Source organism: Neovison vison, chromosome 9, assembly GCF_020171115.1.
Source record: "Neovison vison isolate M4711 chromosome 9, ASM_NN_V1, whole genome shotgun sequence".
Classification (NCBI taxonomy): Eukaryota; Metazoa; Chordata; class Mammalia; order Carnivora; family Mustelidae; genus Neogale; species Neogale vison.
In genome coordinates, this window is record NC_058099.1 from 4,796,928 (window position 1) to 4,823,509 (window position 26,582).

At 52.7% G+C, this 26,582-nt stretch overlaps 1 protein-coding gene across 11 annotated transcripts in view; it reads right to left on the minus strand.

Moving 5' to 3' along the window:
• Nucleotides 1-26,582, minus strand: part of PRRC2B (proline rich coiled-coil 2B) — a 91,449-nt gene that overhangs the window by 43,877 nt on the left and 20,990 nt on the right. For 9 of the 11 annotated variants that reach the window (XM_044264654.1, XM_044264653.1, XM_044264652.1 and 6 more), the window contains exons 2-9: nt 17,379-17,544; nt 16,375-16,552; nt 13,244-13,346; nt 10,680-10,752; nt 6,806-6,949; nt 4,019-4,260; nt 3,438-3,559; nt 2,861-3,003 (exon numbers count right to left, since the gene is read on the minus strand). In XM_044264654.1, the coding sequence (XP_044120589.1) occupies nt 2,861-3,003; nt 3,438-3,559; nt 4,019-4,260; nt 6,806-6,949; nt 10,680-10,752; nt 13,244-13,346; nt 16,375-16,552; nt 17,379-17,493 (1,120 nt within the window). In that variant the 5' untranslated portion in view covers nt 17,494-17,544. Of the gene's footprint in view, nt 1-2,860; nt 3,004-3,437; nt 3,560-4,018; nt 4,261-6,805; nt 6,950-10,679; nt 10,753-13,243; nt 13,347-16,374; nt 16,553-17,378; nt 17,549-26,582 lie in introns of all 11 variants that reach the window. The other 2 variants (XM_044264650.1, XM_044264651.1) reach the window with 1 other exon arrangement.

Below are 26,582 nucleotides of genomic sequence, written 5' to 3' on the forward strand. Positions count from 1 at the left end.
TATTTTATAAATAAATAAATATCAACCAATCAATTAATGCAGTCCTCTAGCTTACCAAAAATAAAGGGCAAAAATCTTAGGACGACAAACATAGGAAAAGTTATTTTATAAAATTCAATACCCATTCATGATTTAGAAAACAAAACACTCAGCAAACTAGAAATAGAAGGAAATCCCTCGATCTGATAAAGAACACCCAAAATCCTATAGCTGACATCAGATTTAACGGTGAAACACTAAACACTTTCTCCCCAAGGTCAAGAACAAAGAATCTGAATACAGCACTGAACTAGAAGTAACACAATGCATTTAGGCAAGAAAAAGAAATAAAAGGCATATCATCTAAAAAGAAGATACAAAACTTTCCCTATTTGTAGGCAAAATTCTAAAACATCAACAAAACCTAGTAAAACTGATCCAGTTTAATTCAGCAAAGTGCTTGGTACAGGTCCATACACAAAAATCAACTGTTTATGTAAAACACCAAATACAAAATAAAATTACATTTTAAAAAATCAATGCCATTTACAGCAGCATCAAAAAACATAAACTACTTAGGAATAAACTTATCAAAAGCTGTTCAAGACCTCCACACTGAAAACTGAAACACAGCTGAGAAAAGTCAGACTCACCAAGTTCCCGAGTGGAAGATATTACTGGATATCAATGGAAGATACCATTTTATTCAGAAATAAATTCAACACAGTCCTAACCAAAATGCCTGTGGGCCTTTTGTAAATATGACAGACAGATTCTAAATTTATATTGGAATGAAAAGATCTTACAGTCAAATAATCTTAAAAAAACAGTCAATCTTGAAAAAGAACAAGGCTGGAAAACTTACGTGGCCTGAATTTAAGACTTACTTTAAACATACAGGATGAACAAATACATCAATGAAATAAACAGGGTCCAGAAATAGACCCACACTTATCTAGTCAATAGATTTTTGGCAAAGGTGCCAGAGCAAAATTCAACAGGAAGAGGAAAGTCCTAACAAGTGGTACAGAACCACTAGACAGCCTTACAGATCAGAACAAGCCTTGACTCTTGGCTTATGCACAAAAATTAATTCAACATTGGGCGCCTGGGTGGCTCAGTGGGTTAAGCCGCTGCCTTCGGCTCAGGTCATGATCTCAGGGTCCGGGGATTGAGTCCCGCATTGGGCTCTCTGCTCAGCAGGGAGCCTGCTTCCCTCTCTGTCTCTCTGCCTGCCTCTCCATCTACTTGTGATTTCTCTCTGTTAAATAAATAACTAAAATCTTTAAAAACCTTAAAAAATTAAAAAAAATTAATTCAACATAGACCACAGACCCAAAAACGAGAGTTGAAACTATAGACAATAAGGGGGTATATTTGTTGTCAATGGGAGATTTTTAGACAGGACACAAAAGAAATAACTATAAAAACACTAATAAATTAAGCTTCTTCAAAAGAAAGAAACTTTGGCTCATCAAAACACAATGCAAAAAAAAAAAAAAGTGAACAGACAAGGGGGCGCCTGGGGGGCTCAGTCAGTTGTGTCTGACTCTTGCTTTTGGCTCAGGTTGTGACCTCGTGGGTCCTTGGATTAAGCCCCATGTCGGGCTCCACGCTCTGCACGGAGTCTGCTTAGGATTCTCCCTCCCTCCCCTGCTGCCTCTTCCTCCACTTGTATACACGTGCGCATGCCCTCCTTCTCAAGTACATAAATAAATCTTAAAATCTTAAAAAAAAAAAAAAAAAACAAGGCAGGCAAACAATGGGAAAAAATATTTGTAAAACATGAAGTTGCAAATGACTCGTATCTGTGACTTGTATCCTACCGCTCAAAAAAACAAACCACCGTAGCCAAATAACACATGAAAACTTGTTCATCATCACTAGTCATCGGCAAGATGCAAATCAAAAGCACAAGGAGCCACCACTACACACCCACTACAACGGCTAAAATTAAAAAGACTAATCACGTGGAAATGTTGTGAGGGTGCAGAGAAACCCAGTTCTCAAAGCGGCTGCCAGGAACGTCACCTGGCCTGGGCACCACGGGGAAAGGCGTGGCTGGGTCTCACAGGCCCAGCCACTCTTCGTCCCTTTGACCTAACAACTCCACTCCTGGGTATTTGCTGAAGACAAATGAAAATATTATTCGTAAGGGAACCTCCCTCACAAAAGGGGAGGCCCTGGGCAGAGTCGGGGGAGGAAGGCTGGCCGGCTGGCAGGGGAGAGTTCCAGAAAGTCTTCTCAATGGGAAATGTGCTACACACGTGTGTCCCTCTGTCAAAACTGCACAGGCTCAGTGCGTTGGGCCGCTGCTTTCGGCTCGGGTCATGATCTCAGGGTCCTGGGATCGAGTCCCGCATCGGGCTCCCTGCTCAGCGGGGAGCCTGCTTCCTCCTCTCTCTCTCTCTGCCTGCCTCTCTGCCTACTTGTGATCTCTCTCTGTCAAATAAATAAATAAAATCTTTAAAAAAAAAAAAAAACTGCACAGTGAAGATGAGCACCTTTCCACGTAATTAAAATGTATTTGAAAGCAAATAAAAAGAATAAGAGAAAACAAGCAGGCTGACAGACAGGGCATGGTACTTGCTGAAGCCAGGTGATGGGAAGCTGGGGCTCACTGCCCCACTGATGGTTTTGTTTAACTTTTCCATTCTAAAATGTCTTCTTTGGAAGTTAGCAAAACCTCCCCTAAAGCTAAGAGCAAGACCAAAGACCAACAGAGGACACAGATCGGTGAGGAAGGGTTGGCCAGCGAGCACCCAGGGGGGTGCACCCCGAGGCTGCCACCCGCCCTGCAGCCCACGCCCGCACGCTGACGGACACATGCCCAGCCGGCTGCCCAGCGAGTGGCTCTGGCCCGGAAAGCCGCACGACCCACCTGCCCAGCCATCATCGGCGTCGGCGTCCAGGTCATCCAGACCCTTCAGGTTTTCAGCATTGATGATGGTGGGCCGCGGGGCCCGGCCCACCAGCTGCCTCAGCGGGCGGATGGGGCGAGTCGTGCCCAGCCTGCTTTCCTTCCTGACGAGGGCGAGAAGAGTAAATATCTGGCCTCATGTCAGGCATACAGATGGAAGCAAAACCTAATACTTTTCCCAAAACTAAGTCCCACACTGCAAGGGCTCACAGTTGCATTTAATATTTGAATCGTCTCCTCTTAAAAGAAGCCTATAACAAGCGTACACCAGACAGGAGCTCTGCCTCAGTTTTACACACTCGGCACTAACGCCTAGGGCAGCAGCCACAAACACATTCCAGAAGTTCAACTCTGTCCCAAACGCACAAGCCCAGCCCCCGACCTCGTCCACCCCACACACCCTGCAGCTTGAGGCTGGTTTCCAGGCCCACCGCGGTCTGCAGAAGACAGAGCGCCTCAGTACATCAGCCCGTTACCTCGCGCAATGCCCCCTAACAGAGGCGCACTCTCCACGCAGGATGTAACACAGAAGCCTTACCCATCTTGGTCATTCATCTGGAACTGTCTAAAAGGAACACGGGGTTCAAGACGGAGCTGGGGAAGGGGAAAAGATCCTCGCTCCACTGTACCCTGGTTCTCTGATGACTGCGGTGAACACATCTGAAACATAACATCAATGAACAGGATTTTCTGGTAATGGCTCACATGCCAAATTCCACTTGCATTCGAATTTGTTTTAGAAAATGGAAACTGGGAAGAAGAGACGGGCGAGTCTCGGAGCTGCCCAGCTGATCCTACCCCCGTCTCCCCCTTCTCTTTCCTGCCGTCCGGAAGTACACCATGGGACTTGGGGAGTCATAGGCATGCCTGCCTCTCCTTTTTTCTAAAGAACCAAGGCTCAAATAATGTCCACATTACCAGGGAAAGAACGCCGAAGACCCTTAAGATTTGAAAATGGGAGAGAAAAATGCAGAAGTAATGCAAACTTCCAAGGTAGGGCACATCAGGGCAAAGACATGGGGAGGAGAACCGAGGTGGACATTCAACCACTTAGAGGAGGTTCTGCTGGACACGAGCAATCCAACTTCGTGGGGAAAAAATGCATACTCTGAAACTTACAAAAGCAGGAAGCATGTCATGGTATGTAGGTGGGTGGTATACATTTCCCACGAACTGTGAAGCCCCTTTGCGGACAGGCTGAGCCGGGCGGAGACAGGGGTCCTTAGAATCGCTGGTGCATGCCGAGGAGGGGGCTCCGTCTCCCGCACTCGAGTTCCTGCTGCCCAGCTCAGTTGGGGAGGCGCTCAGAGACGTGGCAGAAATTATGTTTCGCCCACCGCCCTCCCTCCAGCTTGTCACATCTGGAAATTCAAAGGGGGCAAAAGGGGGGGGAGGACAGAGGAAGGGGGAGGAGGGATTGTGTGAGGTTCTGAAGGTCAAGAGACCCCCTCATTCACCAAAAACAAAAAACCCAAAAGTGAAGAGTCAAGTGGTTGAATCTGTCAGGGAAGGTGGAGGGCAGGCACCTGGCCAGGGACTATGACCTCGCTGCGGGAAGTCTGGTTGTAAGAGAAATACCAAACACGGTCCACTCACAGAGAAGGCAAGTATAAACAAGACATGGTCTTCCGTTAATTAACAGAAAGCACACATACCCACAGATCTAACACACAAAGAAATCAGGACAGCCTTGATGAAAATAGCCTTGGGCTAATTTTTCCCACAAACACGGACCATCAGAATCAGCACTAGGCTCAGCACTGGGCTTTACGTTAAAACTGGATTAAGTCCTGGGACACGTGGCTGGCTCAGTCGGTATAGCGTGTGACTCTTGATCTTGGGGCTGTCAGTTCAAACCCCATGTTAGGTAGGTATAGAGATTACTTAGAAATAAAACCTTGAAAATTGGTCTAAGTCCTGACATGTTTCAACAGCTTCATCATGACAGCTCTGGTCAGAGATTCACAGTTCATAAGGTAAAACAAAACCCCTCTCCCTGCGAGCTGGGGTGTGGAAGGGTCTGTGGACTGACATGTTTCAACTCTGTTTCACCGTGACAGCTCTGGTCAGAGATTCCGCAGTTCATAAGGTAAAGCAAAGCCCTCTCCCTGCGAGCTGGGGTGTGGAAGGGTCTGTGGCCCCACCCACCAGGCCTTCACCTCCACTTGCTCCTGCTCCGGCTCAGGGGTCTCTCCTGCAGGTCCCAGACGGCAACCTGCCAACCCATCTGTCTGTCGCAGATGAGGTTTCCCACTGTCAAGTTTAACAAGCTCTGGGGGAATCAGAGGCCAACAAGAAACCAAATGAGCCTGACCCTTCTCAGTCAAGCACAAGGTCCCCGAGTACTTGACCCCTAAGAGAAAGAGACACAGCATAGGAGCCACAAAACCAGGGTCGGCTCCCAGCAATTCAACCACCTTGAACGCAGTCTTGGGCGAGGGCTTTGGTCACCACTCTGGCCACATGTGCTTCAGATGGAACTGATCCCAGAAGCTTCTTCTAGGTCTAAATTTTTTTATAGTCCTACAAAGCAGCTTATTTTAATCCCAGAAAGCTACAATGCTTGGCTTGAGGAATTTGGTGACATTCTTTGGAGCTGACAAAATAACCCAGCACAGGCCACTGAGAAGGTAGCACACGCCATTAAAGCATCTCCTCGTGAGGACATCGTCTACAGGGCATCAGTTCTGATGCTGGGTGCCTTGCAGATTAATGAAAACAAGAAGAAGTCCCTCGTGTTTCAAGACCTAATCAAGCCCTGCCTTCCGCCCTCCCACACCCAAAAAAGAACCATTTCACAATCTCCGGTAGGAAGTGATGAAAAATCTCATTCCCGAAGAAAATCTTAAATCTCTGACCACTCAAGGCCTTTAAAATATATATATATATATTTAGATATATATATATATCTAGATATATATATATATCCTACAAGTACTGCTCTATAATCCTGCAACTCCCTGGCCAGACCCCAGATGAGGGGACTGTGGAGACAAGTCCTAGGCTGGGTACAAACAATCCCCAGCAGGGCACATTGAAATACAGATGCTAACCTGGCTGGAGACGGAGCAGGTCAGACTTTTTAACAAACTCCGTGAAGGCTCCTGATAGGATCTGGCTCAGTTTAGGAACCCCTGGCTTAGGAAACAGGCTCCAGGGGCACCTGGGTGGCTCAGTCAGTTGAGCATCTGCCTTAAGCTCAGGTCAGATACTGGGGTTCTGGGATGGAGCCCCATGTCAGACTCCCTGCTCTGCTCCCTCTCCCTCTGCCTACCTCTCTACCTACTTGTGCTCTCTGTCAAATAAACAAAATCTTTTAAAAAAGAGGACGCCCGGGTGGCTCAGGTGGTTGGGCAGCTGCCTTCGGCTCAGGTCATGATCCTGGTGTCCTGGGATCGAGTCCCACTCAGTGGGGAGCCTGCTTCTCCCTCTGCCTCTGCCTGCCACTCTGTCTGCCTGTGCTTGCTCATTCTCCCTCTCTCTCTCTGACAAATAAATAAAATCTTTAAAAAAAAAAAAAAACTTTAAAAAAAGAAAAAGAAAGCAGCCTTCTGAATCCGGGACAAAGTAAACGGGCCCTTGGTCTGTCTTTGCCACGAGCACCCGAGCAGAGCAGCATGAATGTCTACTGATGGGCGGCGGGGGGTGGCGTGTGGAGCAGACAGGCCTGGCTCAACGCGCAGGAGGAGAAAGGAGGAGTGACCTGCAGACCAGCCTAGAGAGTAAGTTGCGCAGAGGCAGGGAACAGGTACAGGGTCAGTAAGCACGCCTTCTGGGCAGAGAGCCTGGGGCCCGGGAGCACCAGCTCGCTGAGAATACGCGTGCTTCTAAGCCGCAGAATGGCAGAAGGAGGCAGGCAGTCCGCTGTTCCCACACGTGCCCAGACAGGGAGCGCAGTGCACTTACTCTGAGGGCGGAGGCTTGGTCCTGGCCCATACGACAGATCGAAGACGCCCCTTTCCTTGCCAGCCTTGTCCTGCCCTCCAGCTGCTTTCAGCGTCGGAAACTCCTCGGGAGAGAAGGATAACAGTCGGCTTGAGCCCCTTAAACCTGCCGAGAAAAGCAGAGGACTTAGTGAGGGGTACTGAGGGGGGCAAGAACACTGTTGGCCTTAGCAGCTCCGAAGGTCGGAAGCCACGCAGCCTGCGCAGGCGCCGTGTACTCCCCTAGGGACAAGGAGAGCCGGACGCAGATGGCCTATAGGGGCTGCTGACACGGCGCAAGGGAGAGCAGATCACAGCCGCTCCAGCCCAGACCCTTCCCCGCTCCTAGAAAAGGGAGGTCTTCGGGGAAATCAGCCAAAGGAGGTAAATGGCTCTCGTGCAGAGGTAAATCCACCAGAAGGTGCCCGCGGCCCCCCCGCCCCGGCGGCCTCCACCCCAGATCTACTCTCGTGAACAATAAACATTGCACTCCTGTGATTCTGGGTTCTGTCCTTCCTTGGCTCTCCCATCCACTCCCCAGTACTACAGGCTCCTCAGAAGAAACCCTTCTTTAACTTTCTGGGAGCCCTTCCCCGCACTGAGCACCAGGACCTGAAATCATCTTTTGGATGAATGACTAATAACAAATGGTGCATTTCAGGGTCCAGAGGGATCTGATGCTTTTATCTGGACCAAATGCCCAGCACCCTGTAAACATAACACAACAGTCACGGCACGCCACGTCCGACTGTGATGTGCCTGGCTCCCTAGACGACCAAGTCCAGCTCCCCCCAAGTACTCTTCCAGCAGCACTGGCGGACCCACGGACCCATGCACTACGGCTGCCTGGGCCGGAAACACACAGCTGGGATTGGCTTGGACGCACGAGGCAACAACTCACTCACGACCCACTCAGTGAAAAGGTCTAGGGCCACATAAACCTGCTGGGGTGACAAGGTGACACATTCTTCACCGAAGATTAACCTGAGAGACAATCTCAAAGTGTCACGAAGGAGCTCTGCTGCTCTGTGAAGGGGGACCTCGACTCACAGAGTCACTCAGGCATGTTAAAAAACCACTGGCAAGGATGAAATATGAAAGTCTTACTTTAAAAATACAGATCTGAATCTTAAAAACACTCCATACTTTTCCTGCCCCAGCAGTCTCAACGGTCTCACTCCACGCATGAATTAAACTTAACCTTCACAGATCAAAAAACAAGAAACAAAATCTCCAATGAGAGCAGCAGCGTTCCGTAAGGTGTCCGTGCTCGGGGGGGGTCCGCCGCCAACCCCAGGGCTACGCGTTCCCTGTGTGCAAACCCGAGATGGGGATACTGGGGACGTCTCCGAAGGTCCCAGGCGGGACCCTCGGTGGTGGTGCGGGAGCCCTTGAGCCTCCGCCCTCAGCCTGCACCCCGCGGGCCCTGGGGGGCTGGTGCTGGTGGAAAAGGCCTGACCAGCACCTTCTACACGGGAGGGTCTGCCGCCGCCGAGAAGAGCGATGCAACATTCACAAATGATTTTGTCACGTTTTGGAATTATTTTCTGAACCACGTCTTATTTTTTATAGGAAACAGTGTCACAAGGTTCAAAAGCAGCCTGAGAAAGGCACAAACGGATGACCCCCCAACACTCCCACCGCCCCTTCCGACACCCCCAGAAAACAGGCCACTTCCAGTTCCACTCCCTCCCCTCCTCAGAGGCTCCCTTCCAGACTCATCTCTATTGCACATACGTGCTTCTGAAGTGCATTTGCCCTCATCTCCAATCTTTGCATGAACAGTAGTAACTGCACGTGCTACCCTGCACTTTCCATCATGTCAGAATGTACCATCGCCAGATCCGTGGAAAAGGTTTTTCCTGTTGGAAAGCAGGATTTCATTAAAGCACCAAAACTTGGTGGACATTTCACGTGACTGTCTCCAGTCTTCTGCTCTTACAGTGCTGCAGGAAGCATCCTGTCCGTGTGTCATTTCGCACACAGGAAGCGTCCCTCGAGGCGGACCTCCACAGAGCGGCATGGCCAGGTTGAAGGGCGGGGTATCGTTGCCTGGACGGCGGCCGCGCGGCCCTCCGCGGCTTGTGCCAGCTTCACTAGGATTTTTTAACCTCTGTAGTTCTTTTTTTTTTTAAAGATTTTATTTATTTATTTGATAGAGAGAGAGACAGAGGAGAGGGCACAGGCAGAGGAGCAGCAGGCAGAGGGAGAGGGAGGAGCAGGCTCCCTGCTGAGCAGGGAATCCAATGCCGGGGTCCTAGGGAGCTCCATCCCAGGACCCCGGGATCATGGCCTGAGCCAAAGGCACCCCTGTAGTTCTTTTTATATACAAATTAACACATCTGACCTACTTTTAAAAAGTTCTAGCCTCTCAGGGCACCTCATCGTGAAGCCTCTACCTTCGGCTCAGGTCATGATTCCAGGATCCCGGGATCGAGCCCCGCATCATGCTCCCTGCTTGAGGGGAGCCTGTTTCTCCCTCTCCTCCCTGCTTGTGCTCTTCTCTCACTATCTCTCTCTCTCTCTCAAATAAATAAATCTCTTTTTTTTAAATTTCAAGCCTTATACATAAAGACTACTGTGAAGACAATCTAGCGAGTGCACTTTATAAAGCCTCTTTAAAGACCTAATTGTAGGGGACTGAAATACTTGCTGCCGCCCTCCCCCTGCCGTCCCCCACTCATCAGCCCCCTCTACCTCATCCAGAGCCTGGAATCCTTAAAATGCCCTCGCAGATGGGACCCACGCAGGCCGAGCTCTCGGGCCCCGAGCTCCTCTGGAGGAGCTGGGACTTGACAGCACGCGGCACGCTGCTGACTGATGTGTCACTCTGCACCAGAGACTGAGGACAGAGCCTCCAAGCACTGACGATTCACTCCCAGAAGGGGCATATGTGCGCCAGTAAGCAGGGAAGGGCGCGGGGCAGGTGGGCGTCAGCTGCGCTTCTACACGAGCTACAGAAGGCAGCTGGCCAAGCCCCGGCTGTCGGGCATGCTGGAGGCCCAAGGTGCTGCCAGGACTGGGGGCAGAAGGTACACGGGGCAGCCCATGCTCTCGTGGGAGGAAGAGCGCTCATGGCCACCCACGCCCCCCGGCAGCCCCCTCCCTGCAGCGCGGAGGCATCGCGCAGCTGCATGGATGCAGTGTGCTAGAAATATTCAAGCTAACAGGGACAAGTTAGGAGGGCTCATGCGGAAAAATCTGGATTTTTGGCTTCTCTCAAAAGTACCCACGAGCCAGGGCCTGCATTCTCTGAGGGCTCTGGTCACCGCTGGTGGGGAGGAGTCCGGAAGTCCCCTCTGCAGTCACCGGGAGCTGAGCTCCTCCTCCTCCTCCTCCCCGTCTCCCTCTGCGGGGCCGCTTCGGCTGCAGCTCTGCTGGCCCAAGTGCTTCCCGGGTCGGACAGGCCGTGAACAGTAGCAAGTATGGTATCACCATCCACAACGCAAGCCGCTCGATTCCCAGGGCCCAGGCCCACAGCTCACCCCCCACCACACCACACTGCCTCCCCGCAGGCCGGGGCAAGAGGAAGCAGACACCTGTTGGCCACGCAGCGGAGCAGCTCTCGGTTCTACCAGTGGCTCTGCCAGGTCAGAGCGCGGCAGGCCAGCGTCCAGCCTCCCCACGCACCTGAGGAGGGATGCCCTGACTCACAGCACTCCGGAAACCAGAGCTGACAAGCTTGGCAGACTTACGCTCCCACCCCTGGGGCAGAGGGAAAGGCTGCACGGACCAGAAGCTCAGTCACAAAGATCCCACAAAGCCCAAGGCCAAGGGCTGCCAAGACCCAAGGGAACAGTCCAGAAAAGGTACCCGTCCCTCCCACACACCAGACCAACACCACCACCCACACTTACCACCTTCGTGTCCTGCTGGCTTTCCATTCAGCTGTGCCCATGACTTTGGTCCACCTGGCACTGAATTTGTGTTCTGAAAGGAGGAAGGAAATGAGAATAAAGCCAGTGCCATTGGCCTGCTTTCCACCCGGCTTCCCACCTGTGCGGCCGCCCGAGGGTCAGGAGCTGCCAGGCCCACAGCACAGGTGAGGAGCAGGACGGAGGGGATGGCCAGCTCACATCCTGGTCCTGCAGCAGAGCCAGGACTCAAGCCCATGTCCCCTTCAGACTGCACTCCAGAACATTCTGTCAGGTCACCTCTCGTGCCCACACAGCGCTACCGGGCCTGGTTCCAGAGGTTAATGACCAGACCCCAATTCCAGCACGTGTCTCAAAACCCATGTACCATGGCCGGCAAGAGCCCAGAGCCTCATCTTTGTCCAGAGGGACCGCTACGCCACCTTCAGTAATTACTGTCATCCTACGAGGCACAGCAACTCAAGGGAGGCCTTTCTCTGCTGATCTGGACTCGCCGGGCTCACACGCAGCCGTGCTGAAAGCTCCCGGCAGGCAAGGCGTTATGCGAGGCACACCTCACTGAGCAAACCCGCCCACACCCTGGGAAGGTTCCAGTCCTCTCCTAGCTGAGGCTCAGAAACCAGTCCCAGTGAGGAGGGCAGGACCAGGACCTGTCCCTGCTCAGCCTGTGTCCCAAGCCCAGTTGAGTCCCCAGCCACGGAGCCCACCTGCCTTTCCCAGAGAGCATTCAACCTAGCAGCCTCCCTCACCCGCAACAGAAGGTAAAAATGCACAAAACAAAGCTGCCGCAGCAGAACATCTCAGCACTTGCAGGGTCAGACCTCACATTCAGTACCGACCCCTTCCGCCCAGCCCTGCCCCCAGCACCACCACAGTCTCTATCACTCTCCGTGCAGAGCTGACGAGGTCTCACGATCCCTTCAGGTATCAGGAGTGGCCGGGTGCCCTGGGATGGCCACAGGCCCCTGCGCACAGACCACGGAAGGCTTGTACCAGTGACGAAACAGGGCAGGGCTGCTGGGACAGGGCAGTCCAGCATCCCACAGCCTCCCACGTGGTGTCTGAGCCCACACCATGGTGCCCCTGCCTTTTGCCCACCAAAGGCACCGAGTGGGAAGAGAATGGCTCCAGAGCTGAGAAGCAGCACTAATGTTGCCGTCCGAGCTCCTGGCATGCCTCTGACAAGTGCTGTCATGTCTCTCGGGGCGAGGCTTCAGCTGCTGGAAATACTGGGACTCCCTTCTCACCGCCATCCCGTGGGAAGAGTGGAGCCCGGGGCAGAGTGACCAGCACGCTGGTCGCCATGGGCAGCAGCTCTTCTCAGCAGATACCAGGCCCACGCCAGGCCCAGCCGAGACTCTGCTGTCCCGGGGACAGGCACAGATCCACTTCTAGCAGCTCCCAAGGCGAGTCTGGCGGACAGCAAGGGTGGCGAACCAAGGCTGCCCTAGTCTCTTCGCTTCCAAGTCCAGGAGACAGAGCCGAGCGCAACTCTGGACTCTGGCTGGGCTCCAGGCACTCGTGGATTCAGGCCAGTGAACAGGGGACCTTCGCGGGAATGTGGACTTCTCTCACCTTCTCCTTTAATATCGAAAGCGCAGCTCGGTGTCAAGTGGGGGAGGCTGCCTTTCTGGCGAGGCCATACGCTCTCCCCAGTGGCTGGGGACGGCATCTCTCAGACCTTCTGTTGCCCAGGGAGCAGTACTAAACGAAAATACAGCAGTGCAGGTCGTTTTCCAGACATCTGCGCAATGTTAGGAGTCTGTCTACACGTCTTGTGGTCTGAAAGATCTGCAGGCGTCTCTTCTGGGTTTCTAGCCAACAGCCAAGTGTATCGGCCTACTGACCCACAAGATCCACAGACTCCGATGGCCTGAGTACATGATGAGCCCTTGCCTGATTAAATCCTGGTTTTCTGTTTAGGAAAACACTCTTTATTTATTTATTTTTAAGATTTTCTTTTTTAAGTAATCTCTTTGTGACTTCAAACCCCAAGGTCAAGAGTCATATGTGCCACCAACTAAGCCAGCCAGGCGCCCCCAGCAGAAGACTTTAAATGCATCAACAAGTGAAGGGCCACATATCAGTATCTCCCAAAGTATGTTCCTGGAGACACCTGTCTCTGAAGACGTTAAGTTAGACAGGTCTCCTAGGACAGATGGGGACAGGGAGTGCCACTCACGGTCTTTGCAGAGTCACAGAACACACAAGCACAGGAAAGACACTGATGAGAGGTCTGACAGTAAAGGAGCTTGCTTAATTTTGTTTCTCAACTGACCCCCCAAACCTTCCTGTGACCTAACCGGTCCCCATGGAGCATGACCAGGGGCCCCTGATCTGGCCTGGAGCTCACCCCAGTGACCTCCCCTCAAGGTAAGACAGCAGAAAGCAAGTTAGGTGTCTGTACTCTGTTTTGGATCTGGGGCCTCTCTCCAAAAGCTGCAGACTCAAGTCACCTCAGGGGACCCGTGACAATGTCCCGTGCACCTTTCCCACGGCCCCCTGACAGGCTCGCCTCCAGAAGGAGCAGGTCACGCGGCACCTACCTCCTGGCTGCTCGACTGTGTCGGCTTCTGTAAGCTGGAGACAGGCCTCTGCAAACCCGGCTGCGGCAGCGACTCCGGCGGCGGAGAGCCCGTCGCACTGGAACTGGACAAGGTGGGGGGTACAGCGGTCAGACAGGTGCGGGCGCGCACAGGCCCCTCCGAGCCTCCCAGAGCCCGGGCAGCAGCACATCAGCTCTCCCCAGCAGACTCTCCCACTGCAGAGCCCACGAGAAGCTTGGCCCCCTCCAAGACCTAGCCACAGCCGTCTGCTGGGCAGGACGGTCCTCGGCCTCCAGGCAGAGCTGCCCCTGCAGCTTATGGTAGCTCACCATAAGCAAGGGCTGGAGGAGCTGCCAACAGGGAAACTGAGTCACACAGGGAAGGGGCTCCGAGGCCCAGACTCCTGACCAAGCGCTCACGGCAGTTCAGGGGGCTGATGCCTTTGAGAGATGGGATTTTGCTCACTGGCTTATAAAAGAAATATGTGCCCAGAGTAAAAATAAATGTATAAGTATATCTAACACAGAATCTGTCACGATCTCATCCTCCAGAGTGCACACCGAGCAGATTCTGCTATATATATTAGCATAGTATTTTTTTAACATGAGTGGGTTGACACCACACATACAATTCGTAACTTGTTTTTACTTAACGTATCTAATGTGCTCTGGGAAGGCACGCGGCTCGACTCCTGGTTTCAGAGATACAGTACAACTGGATAGGCCCCATCCCCAATTTTTCCCCCATTACTGGCAAAACTTCAATGAGAGCTTCTTAATACAAATCTTTCACATACGTCTGTGTCATTCAGTAGTCTAAGTTCTTAGACGTGGAACTGCTGGGTCAAAAGGGATTTTGAAGTTTACAAGGTATGGCCCGAGTGCGCTGCAAAGACAACTCTGTCAGCTGATACACACTCCACAAGCAACCAGGGGCTGTGAGGACGACGTCTGCTCACTCAGAGCCTTCTGGTCACTTGTTCTGCTCGATGGGACCGAGGAGGGCCGCCATCCGCTCAGCCAGTCTCCCCCGATGCCGGAGGCTCACCAGTAAGCTGAGGCCAAACGCTACACATGTATATGCTGCGGGGGCCGACCTGACCCAAGGAGCCCCGTGGGCAGCATCACCACAAAGTTAAGGCCACCAATCTCCTCTCATGTCACCTTCTACCTACAACAGAAGCTTCTGCATAGCGTCGCTTTTGTGTTCTCCAAACCTAAGCACAGAGTCCCAGTGGTGGTGGCCCTTAGCCCGTCCCCTTCCTGTGATCCCGAGGGAGGACATGGCCCAGGGGAGCAGAGGATCAGCACCTGCGGTCCACTGCCTCGTCTCTACCTTCCCCCTAGCTGATGTGCTTCTGCAAGATCGGCCTCATTCAGGTCCCCTGGCCCTTTCTGTGCCAATGATGGCAGGAGCCACATAAGCAGGGAGTGGGACCCTGTCCTCGCTCTCTGGAACTGGGATGGAGGCACGTCAACTCTTGGGCTGAAGTGTACCATATCTGCATCGGTACAGAGTCTGTGGCGTCAACTGTCTGAACAAGACGACAGCAGCGGCGGATCACTGCCAGCACTCTCCGTGCCGGCTGCCCGACCTGCATCAGCCCCTCCATGTCCTACAACCGCCCAGGTGTCCCCGTATCTCCCAGGACACCGGAGCACACGAAGCAGATCACTATCCAGGCTCCAGAAAGCTAGGAGGAAGTGGCCTGGCTGATCCTGAAAGTCGGGCCTCACCACCAACCTGGATGACCCCTAAATAAACTACTGGAAAAATGTAAAAACAGCTTTTCAGACCCCATTTTTACTGTTCTTTCATGCTCACCTGACTGAACTGTGTGCTTACTCTCTACATCTTGTCTGAAGTAAGTACAGGAAGTTTTACAGAAGCCGCCATGGCCAGGGCGCCTGCAGGGCTCAGCCGGTTAAGTACCCGACTCTTGGTTTCGGCTCAGGTCATGATCTCAGGGTCGTGAGATCGAGCCCCGCATCCAACTCCACACTAAGCCTGGAGCCTGCTTAAGAGTCTCTCTCTGCCTCTGCCTCTCCTCCTCCCCTCCTCCCACCCCTGCGCTCACATACTCGCTCCCTCTCTCTAAAAAAAAAAAAAGCCATCATGGCCATTTCCAGTGAGAGAAAAGGACGCGGGTTGGCAGGCTGCACTCTAGGTCACTTTTACTCTCTGGATCCCGAGCACTGGCAGCCAGAGCACAAGAGGAGATGGAGGGCAGGAAGACACAGGAGACCAGACGGTGCCGTTCTCACTCCCCGGCAGGCAAACCCTCGCAGCAGGTCCTGCTGGCCAGCCTTAGCAAGGTCCTGTCCCTCCCTGGTCCCCTCCCGGTACAAATCCCAAATCCCCTCTCCTGCACACCGTTCTGGCTCACTGGCGCCCAGCAGCAGAGACCCAGAGTGGAAAGTGGGAGGGAAGGGCCCAGGTCACGTGCCCGAGGCCAAGCTGGAACCCCCCACCCCGCACCCCCTCTCTTGCCCAACAGCAGCCCCTACAGTTGCGGTCGCTCTAATGATTTCAGTGCGACACCCGGGGCCGCCGACAGCTCCCGTAAGTGCCGAGCTGGCAGTGGTGTGAGCCCACAGGGAGGCTGCATACCGACCCTGAAGAAGGAGGATTCTGGATTGTTCTCCTTCCTAACTGGGTCTGTTTGGAGCAACTAACTGCAGCAGCCTTTACAGAGAGCTGCTATCCCGAAGCTGGGAAGACAGCCTCCTCCTCACCCCAGAACTGGTACAAAGGGATGACCACCAGAGCGGAGTACCCTCGGGCACCTGCCCTGTCCGCAGCGGCCCGCACCGGCTCAGGAACCGGCACCGAGGCACTGCATAAGCTCCTCTGGGGGTGATAAGGCCCTTCCTAATAAGGCACGGGAGACACTGGTCACCGGGGACGAGGCAGCCCACAGAAGCCCTGCTGCTGCTGCTCCCGAAGCCAGGAAAACGAAGGCAAAGACCAAGAAACAACCAAGCAGCAGGAGTCAGGGCAAAAGAAGCCTCCTCTGCGATCTCCCCAGCTATCTAGCTCAGCCGCTGCCCTCAGCAAAAGCAAAGTGGGCCGCGGCGCTCCATGAAGCTCTGGTTACACACACCCCCCCCAACTGCCCCCTCTGCTCTCACCTCTTTGGGTCTTGCTGATCCTGCTTGTTTGCCCATCCCGTCCCGTCCTTGGGAACTATCACGATGTTGGGGTCGTTTCCTCTGTTTTCAGACTTCAAGCTCGGCAGGTTTGCAGGTGGGGGCATGCGTCGGGCTGTGGCCACTTTCCCGAGACTCTGTAAGCCATGTCTAGGAATAACTGCGGGGACAGAGGGTGGAGATAGGCGAGTTTCAGAAGAAAGAGGCCGGGAGGCAACTGGTCTTTCACGCTCTAAGCGATGATGACAAAGACAGCCGAACAGACGCACGGGGCAGCCTGCCTGCAAGCAAACGAAACGGTCAGGGAGCTGCTCAGCCGCTTCACAAGGCCGTGGCAGAGGCCTCAGAGCCACGGGAGAGGCTGATATCTGCGCCGAGGATTCCATTTTACTAGAGCAGGAGCAGGCACAGGGAGTTTATGCCATGGGCAGGGAGCCGGGCCCAGAAGCCTCCGCCCCACACGGTGACCACCTTGTGCAGCTAAAGCGCCTCACAGCAGGACAGAAGGGACAGCCTCTGCCTAGCCACAGGCCGGGCCTGAGCAGGGCCCTCAACAGTCCCATCCTCCCAGGGTGCGGACAGTGTCAATAGGACCTTCCCCCACGCTCCAGAATATCAGAACCACGAAGCCTAAAACAGGGTAACTAATGCAAATGAAGTTCCAGTCTACCCATGGAGGGGAACCTGTCCCCGGCTTCCAGGAGGTTAAGACACAGGAGGACACAATCCATGGAGGCAGAGTCAGGATATCCTGTCCGCAGCGGCCCTCTCTGCCTCAGGAACTGGCACGGAAATCAGACACCAAACCGGAGCAGGGGCCGGGGGGAGGGGAGAGTGGGGTTCTTCGTCCCCAGATCTGCCAGGTGACCGACCACTCCATGCACAGAAGGCAGTGTGACCAGGGGGACTCTGGGTCTTCACCATTCCTAAATGGGGTTTCTCACGTAAGGAAAAGCGTAGAGAACTGGCCTCACCCCGGTTCTTACCTGAGGATCTGACCGCGTCTACTGATTTTCCTTTATACTTATCAAACAGGCTGAGAGTCGAATACTTGCTTTTCCCATCCTTGCCCTTGGTTATTTGCCCCAAACGATCGGACATTGCGATGAAATGTCATCTAGTAAGGAAATTTTTCTCGGCACCACTCCCGATCTGCCTTTGAAATGTTAAAAAAAAAAAAAGGAAAGGAAAAAAAAAGAACGTTAATCCACCAGAACACCCAAGGCAATGGACTGAATTCTTCAGGAATCACGGATCTCCTTGAAAACCTGAAGAAAGCCTTGGATTCTGTCCCTAGAGAATCGCCCTTACCACACACAGCCCATTCTGCTCACACTTAAAGAACATTTTGTTGGAAGTCCCTCCCCCACTCCCAACGTTAAGAAGTCCTATTCTGTCTGAATTGGCCAGAGTCTATCGCTCACCAGCGACACTGAAATGTAAACCTTTTCACACTGAGTCCTCGCGCCAAGTCAAGGACAGCTCTTCAAGACGGAAAAGAAATACTCATCACTGCAGCACCCACGTTAACACCAGAACTCGGGCAGAGCAGGGGACGTACACAACATGCTTATGAAGGCCGTTCATTTCAAGGATGAGCAAAACCAAATGAAAGGGAAGCAATGCAAATCAGGGTGGTCCGCAGGACCCGACAGATGTGTGCATTTCTCAAACCAAAGAACCTGCAGCCAGAGAAAAAGCACAGGCTCAGGCAACAGAAGCAGCAGGGCTCCTGGGGCGCAGGCAGGTGCGGACACAGCACACCCCCAGGAGAGAATGCGCGGGGGAGGGGGCGCTGTTCGGGTTCCGTTGCCCCCTCCACTTGGAAAACTTTGACAAGACGACCAAGAAGGCAGCTCCTTCCCTCTGCCACTTTCTCATTTCCTATGGGCTGCTCTCCTAGGGCTGCTCTAAGTCTGTTAGCATGCTAGTCACTCATTCATTCAGATACTGAGCGTGTGCCTGCCAAGGGTGACTGAGCGCCCCATGGTAGGCGACTCACCTGGGGACCAAGAGCTTCCATGTCTTCTATCCTATACCCAAGAGGTTCTTGGCTATAGATTCTAAAACTGGATCACCAAAAATAAACTTGTATGAGAGATCACTACTTCCCTCTGGAATTCATGTATGCAGAAGAAAGCTAAAGCAGTCACTCAGACGTACTGCTAAAGCGTATGTCAGAGGTAAGAGCGAACAGCTCGCTGATGATGAAGGTCGCCTGGTGGCAGCGGCCACAGGACGGTTTGCTGTCTTACCCTATTCTGAAACCATACAGGCCAGAAGGAATACCTTCAGTGTGCTGGCAAAGCACTCCGCCAAACCAGGGAGGACGATAAAATCCTATATATTATGATGCAAGACTTCTATACAAAGCACAGGGAGCAAAGATCAGTTACAAACTGGGGCCAAAAAAAAAATGTAACAGGAGACAGTGGCATCACGTACCTCCAGGCTCATGGAGCCTGGCGCCAGGCTGAAGACGAACCAAGCTGGTTCTTACACAAAACTGGGTACATCCAGCCTTTCATTCATTTGATAAATCTTGAAAAAGAATGAAATCTGTAGGAGAGTCAGCCTCAATGAAGGCAGAAACCACAAATGCTCCAAAGTGCTCAGAGCTCCCAAGCTTATGTGTCAGAGCCTCCCCGAGTGTGTCTGCCTCTTGGGCCAGGAGCAACGAATGACCAGGCACGGAAACTCGCCCAAAGTGTCCAAATCCTGATTCTGGTGCCCCCAGGTTCCATAATACGTGCCTTTATCTTTAAATCTCCCTCCCCAGAGCTGGCTCCAATGAGTTTCTGCTCCCAGCCCAACAGTCACAACAGCAATCTTCCCCCACGCTGGGCGGTAAGCCCCTCAGGGCAGGAACTGGATTTGATTTTCCTCAGAATAACTGGCATTTAACAGGATCTCAAATGTAAATCAACCTGAAATTCTCCATTAGGATTGGATGAGATCTTTCAGGCACTTCGGTCAAATCAAAAGATCATTGGGATAGGAACGTGAAACACACACAGACACACACCCTCCCCCCTTCCTCCCCTCTATTAGCAGAAGCCCTTGCGATTGTCACCATGGTGATGTGGACATGGGGCCCCTGCCTCACAGAGCTTACAGTCTAGAACAGGGGCTGGCAAACACTGGTCAGCATCTGAGCTGTTTTGTATAAGCCCTCAAATTAAGAACGATTTTTTAGGGGCGCCTGGGTGGCTCAGTTGGTTGGACGACTGCCTTCGGCTCAGGTCATGATCCTGGAGTCCCGGGATCGAGTCCCACATCGGGCTCCCAGCTCCATGGGGAGTCGGCTTCTCTCTCTGACCTTCTCCTCGCTCATGTTCTCTCTCACTGTCTCTCTCTCAAATAAATAAATAAAATCTTTAAAAAAAAAAAAGAATGATTTTTTAAAATCACTTTTCAGGGATGCCTGGGTGGCTCAGTGGGTTAAAGCCTCTGCTTTTGGCTCGGGTCGTGATCCCAGGGTCTTGGGATCCAGCCCTACATTGGGTTCTCTGCTCAGTGGGGAACCTGCTTCCCCTCTCTCTCTCTCTCTCTCTCTGCCTGACTACTTGCGATCTCTGTCAAATAAATAAATAAAATCTTTAAAAAAAAAAAAACACACACAAAGAATCCGTGACACCCTATGTGGCCCGTAATGCCACAAGTAGAAAAGGTTTGCCTGCCCTAGGTCTAAAAAGAAGTCTTGAGCAAGCACCTTCCGAGGCCTCCAGGTGGGCAGTAACTGGGTGGCCCGGGAGAGGCCTTACAGCTCAAGCAGGAGGGGGGCAGGGCCCCCAAAATGAGATTACCCTGTGGACTGTGTCTAGACAGTTCCAGACTTTTCTACTTAGTACTCTTTTCACAAACTCTGTGGCAGGCCGTATAACCAAGAAGCTCACATCCGAATTCCCAGAACCTGTGACTTCCTTACCTTACACAGCAAAAGGGATTCTGGAGATGTGATTAACAGAAGGCTAGCGAGATAGGGAGATGATCCTGGATTATGTGTGCAAGCCCACAGTGATCACAAGGTCCCTAGAAGGGAGTGCAGGAGGGCCAGAGTCAGAAAGCGGTGGCACCTCAGGGCAGAGGCTGGAGAGCTCTTTGAGGATGGGAGGGGCCCCAGCAAGGGCTGCAGAAGCCGTCAGAGCTGGAGAAAAGGAGCTGGAGAAAAGCGAAGTAAGAATTCTCCCCCCCACCAGCCAACCGAGTCTCCAGAAGGAATCAGCCCCCCAACACACCTTGACTGTACGTAGTCCAGAAAGACTCACTTCAGACTTCTGACCTCCAAAACTGTAGGAGGATGCATTTGCACTGTTGTTTTTTTAGGATTTTATTTGAGAGGGAGTGTATGTGAGTGGGTGAGGCGGGTAGGAGAAGGAGAGGGAGAAGCAGGCTCTTCATTGAGCAGGGAGTCCGACCTGGGGCTGGATCCCAGGACCCTGAGAGCAGGGCCTGAGCCAAAGGCAGACACTTAACCCACTGAGCCACCCGGATGCCCCCACGGCTGCACTGTTTTAAGCCACTAGAGTTATGGTAATTGGTTACAACAACAGAAAAACACTCAATCATTTAAGAGGCTTTTATTAGGCACCACTGTGTGCCCAGCACTGAGCTGGGCGTGGGATGCAGCAGAGGGCCAGCTGTGCCCACCTCTCCCTATAGCCAGAAGAGATGACGTGACCACCCATGGTCACAGAGCTAATTAATAAGAAACCGGTTCCAGAAAATGATGAGAAATGGTACATGGCAGCTACCTCTCTGCTGTCCCTGACCACAGCTCTCACCAGACCAGTGACCCTACAAACATTTCTGAATAAAATCCAAGGTGTCTCCTTCCCGGCCCCATACCTGGCAGAACTACAGCTTTAGCACTGTTAATTTAAATTCATCTAACTACAGAGTTCTTTACTAGACTAAAAACCAAACTGACTAAGGCCAGGGAAGGAAAAATTATTTACTAGCCATTCTGGACTTGTATTTCCACACGAAATCCTTATGTGCTTAACTTCTACACATCAAATGTCTTTTAATTCTGAGACTTGACCAGAAAAGACCTGTTTCCACAAATAGGGCTAGAAAGTATTCTTAAAATCTGTTGCTCCAAACTTCTGCCAGTTCACGGATACAAACAGACCTTTCCTTGATTCTGCACCGCCCGGTCCTGTGGCCAGAGGTTACAGTGGACAAAGACAGCTCTCCTGGGCTTTCCAGGTGACAACACCCTTCTGAGAAGGGACCGGTCCCCACCCCCACCCCCAGAAAGCACTAGGAGACCAGAAGCCTGACCACACCCCCAGTCCTGGAAAAAAAAAATGAAGAAAAACCCAGGGTAAACAGGATCCATTCTCCTGGGAACTTAGAATTGCATCTAGGATTGTTAGTTGGTCTACAACTGTTGCTTGAAACCCTCCTGAGAAAACGAAGCATTCAGCAAATACTATCTGAGCACCTACTACGTGCGGGGGAAATGCTTCCCCCTCCCCTGGCAACCAGCCTGCATTAAACCCGTACGTGCAATTTTTTGCCCTCCTCCCACTTTTTAACCAAGTTTTGCACCTGTACACATCGTGGGCCTCCCTGGCTCTCAGTTTCCCTGTCTACAGAATTGAGGGGCCAAGACAGGATTTCCCAAGTCCCAGATGGTTCTAAAGATCAAACACATCAGCGTTAATAGCCCCACTGCCAGAGAATGTACAAATGATTTACTGCCAAAGTAGTCATCTCTTATCACACATCCCAGTACCGGTCCGCTATCCCTACCTAAAGCTGTGAGGCTAATAGGCAAAGCGATAGAGCCCCCGTCGTTATGGAAACAGCATCTGTGGGGGAGGGGCCGCACACTTTTCAAGGAAGACTGCACAGAGGGAGGTTCTTCCAGGCCATTTTCCTTTAGAACAGGAGTCCCCAAGTTATTGTCAGCCCAAGAAGGACATGTAGCAGAGCCCTGGAGGGCCCACAAAGCATAAACTATTTACTGCCTGATCCTTTACAAAATAAGGTTACAGACACTGGCCTTGGAGCATACAGTGTTTCTTTCATTACGCCAGATTTCCCTGGGCACAGATACAACCATCCGGGTATCCCTGCCCGCAGGCCTCTCCAGGACAGCGGGGCCGCTCTGCTCGCCCCGTGGTCTTCACAAACAGCAGGCCAGGAGCACCACGTGTCCGTAGGAGTGTGAACAGCTCACAGGCATCTGCCGAGTTTCTACCCATCGAGAGACACACAGACAAACACAGCCTGACTGGTCTCACCAGATGGCAGAAAAGTGCAGGCAAATATCTGGGTGTGAATCTCGAAGCCGGACGAGACGAGAGAACGTGTTTCTCAGCGGGTCCGAGGCGCGTTCACACAAGCCTGACTCACACCCCAACCGGCGGACAAGAACCGGCTGAGGCACACCAGGTCCCTACAGATGGGCACGGACCAGCCTGGCTCGTCGCCACGGCTCTCTCTCCCTTTGGTAGGTAACAGGATTCATTTTTCCCCCCAAATAAAATCTAATTTGGAGTCTCAGTATTCCATATATAACAGACAGAGCCCAGGGTGCCGTGCCAGGAGGGGTCCTGCCTGCCCCCCCACCCGCTCCGTGGTACCCCGCTCTTTCCCACAGCAGCCACTCTGAGGCACGCCAGGGAAGCATGCCAGGGGGCCCCGGGGCATTTTGAGAAGGGCTGCCGTGTACGAAAATATCACCATTAGGCAGAAGGGAAAAAAGGCCCCAAATCCACAGGAAAATAGCTTTGTGTTATGAGGAAAAGGACATTTTTTAAAAAAGATTTTATTTATCTGGGGCACCTGGGAGGCTCAGTGGGTTGGGGCCTCTGCCTTCGGCTTGGGTCGTGATCCCAGGGTCCTGGGATTGAGCCCTGCATCAGGCTCTCTGCTTCGCGGGGAGCCTGCTTCCTCCTCTCTCTGCCTGCCTCTCTGCCTGCTTGTGATCTCTGCCTGTCAAATGGATAAATAAAATCTTAAAAAAAAAAAAAAGATTTTACTTATTTGACAGAGACAGTAAGAGTGAGAACACACGAAAGGAAGGCAGGAGAAGCAGGCTTCCCGCTGAGCAGGGAGCCAAATGCAAGGCTTGATCCCAGGACAGACCCTGGAACGCAATGGCAGATGCCACAGGGCCACCCAGGCGCCCTGAAGAAAAGGACATTTAAAAGCAAATTCAGGGGCGCCTGGGTGGCTCAGTGGGTTAAGCCGCTGCCTTCGGCTCAGGTCATGATCTCAGGGTCCTGGGATTGAGTCCCACATCGGGCTCTCTGCTCAGCAGGGAGCCTGCTTCCTCCTCTCTCTCTCTGCTTGCCTCTCTGCCTACTTGTGATCTCTCTCTCTCTAGCTGTTAAATAAATAAATAAATAAAAAGCAAATTCAGGTCTGCATATTCTGGCAAGTCATCTAAAGAAGTGCTCTGAGAGGCCCAGGATCCCCTGGCACAAGAACCACCCGTAAGATCTGCCCACAGAAGCAACCTAATATCAGCCCGCCTCTGCAGACAGAGCCCCACCTGTCACACAGGTCACCGAGCCGGTGTGCCAGCTGCCTGCCAGAGGGAAAGCCTCCCGCACTCCGTCTCACCGGGGACAGGATTAATCTCCCTCCGCCTAGGTATCAGCCTGCTCCAGCCGCCCACCTGGCCAGGTGATCCCGCCGGCCTCTCACTCACTCCCCAGGAAAGCACTGCAGCCACACATTGGCTCCTGCTGGGCACCCACGTGCCCTCATTCTGGAAGATAATACGGCTGCCAGCCTGCTTTACAGAAGATACTAAGATGCAGTCCAGACAGAGAAGTACATTGTCCAAGGTCACAAAACTACAGACTTCAACCCTCAGGACCTGGAGATGTCACCAACACTGAAGAAGGACCTACTGTGTGCTCCAGCTCCAGCCCTGCTCTCCCCGCGCGCAGTCACAGGGTGAAGACCCGGGACCCACTGGAACTGTGAGGCCAGCATGCGCGCCACCGCAGTGAGGCCTGAGCAGGAGCTCCCGACCTGGGGGTGGGGAGAGATGAAGGCAGCCTTCGCCTGTGTCTCCGCATAGAAGGAACAGAAAGATCCCAAAGACACAAAACACCCCGGAAAGACACAAAACATATCAAAAAACATGATCCAACAGGAACGGAAAACTGACCGCAGACTGGATAAACACCTGAGAAAACCACCAGAGGGGCCAGAAAGGACGTGCTTGTTGCTCAGTGTCCCCGTTACAGCTCAGCCACACATGAAGAGTCGTCGCCACAAAATCCAGGTACGAGATTAATAAATAATCCCACCCTTCGCCAACATGCCATCGTCTGGCAAAGAACCTTAACTTAAGGGAGGCACCGCACCCCCTACTTCAAATCCTCAGACCCTCACTGACCATTATGTGTGTGCCCAGGACGTGTCGTCAGCAGAGACCCCACCCCAGAACACGACTGTTTCCCGTGAAAGGACAGCGTATCTGGCTTTAGCCCACTCAACTGACCCAGTCGGCCACTGCAGCACAGGAGCAATCGGGCAACACAAACCAAAGGCCAAGCTGTGTTCCAACAAAACTTTATTTACAAAAACAGGAGGCAGGTGGATGCGGGGCTGCAGTTTTCTGACCCGTAAAGGAAAATAACGTGTTACAGGAAGGCAAGTTCAAGTGAAAGAGCTTCACGTACGCATCAGGACAGAACAGGAGCTGGGGACAGAAGAGGAGGGTGGGCGGAGGGGAATCCTGGCTGGGTTTGGCAGGGAACTCCCCCACCTCCCCCACCAACAGCACAGGCCAAACATCCTGCACACCTCCCCCTTTCAGAGGCTCCCTACAGGGCAGCAGTCAGAAAAGCAGGGACCCATACTTCTGTGTCTTCTGGCTGTGAGCCCCCCTGCCCAGCCCAGCTGGGAGGAGCAGCCAGTCTGAAAAGCTGGGCTCTCTGTGGCACAATCCAGTCCTTTCGCCAGTAGACACGCAGCCTCTAGGTTTCTGCAGAGCCGTGAGGGGTGTCTGCGGACACAGAGCACAAACCTCTCTAAGAGCAAGCTGCTTGAAAATAAAGGGAGGGAACAACTTTGGGATGAAATGGGGTTTCTGGTCCCCTTGTTTGTTAGCTACCACCAGAAAAGACACCCCCCCGCCATGTTCAGGAAGCAACAGAAATTAAAAATAAGAAATAAGGCATGTGCTGCAGAGACCAAAGCACTTCCCCAGCCCAGTCTTCTGCACACTTGGGTCTGTAAGCCCCACCGTTGACTCCCTGGACCACACACAGCTCTCCCGGACTGGCCCTTGCCCCCCCCCAACCAGGGCCCAACCAGATCAGAAGCCCCTGCCATCACACCCTTATCGGGATCTCACCGTGCCATGCACAAGACCAAACCTCCAGCCCAACACACTGGCCCCAAACGGCCCCCAGTCTCATCTCTCCAACTCGGGGTTTGCATCTCGCCTCCGCCCCACACTGGCTATGCCTTTAGGCCTGTTTCCTCGTGGATTAAATAGGGATGAACATAGTGTTACCCACCTCCCAGGTCTGACGTCAGAAATAAATGAGAGAAGGAACACGACACGTGTGACCCGGTGCTCGTTTGCTCTTAGAAGGTTCTCGGCCCAGGGCAGCTGTCACCCCAACTCCACACATCTCACGTCTTGGCTGCCCAGCCCCTCCGTCAGCCTCACACACACTCCTCCCTCTGACGACTATGCAAGTGGTGAATGCTTCATCCTCCCCACCTCTGGTTCCCACCTGTGCTTCCACCCGCTCCTGTGACCAAGGAACCTGTCCCCACTCAGGTGCATCACAGCTGTAGGGCCCCGATGCAGAATGCAGGCCTCCAAAACCACCATGAGAAACCCGAGAACTGTCTAGGATCTGGTGGTGGGACCTGTAATAAATTCCCAAGAAGCAGAGACACACTTTCACACTGAGGAAATCCTCTTGAGATCAAGACGCCACCGAGTCTACATCTTAAAGGAGGCAAAACTGCCCCAGCTTCAAGGTCTCCCAGTTCAGGGCAGCGGCCTGAGGATCCGGTCCCATTACACACTGGTGTGACAACACTGCTCCAAGCAGGGGGGAGTCTTCGCCCCATTCATTTGTTTATCCATCATGTTCTTCAGGAACAAAAGAAATACATGCTCGATAGAAGCTTTAAAACATACAGCAATTACCACGGTGAACCAGCTCCGGGTACACTGGCGGGTCTCCCTGCACCAG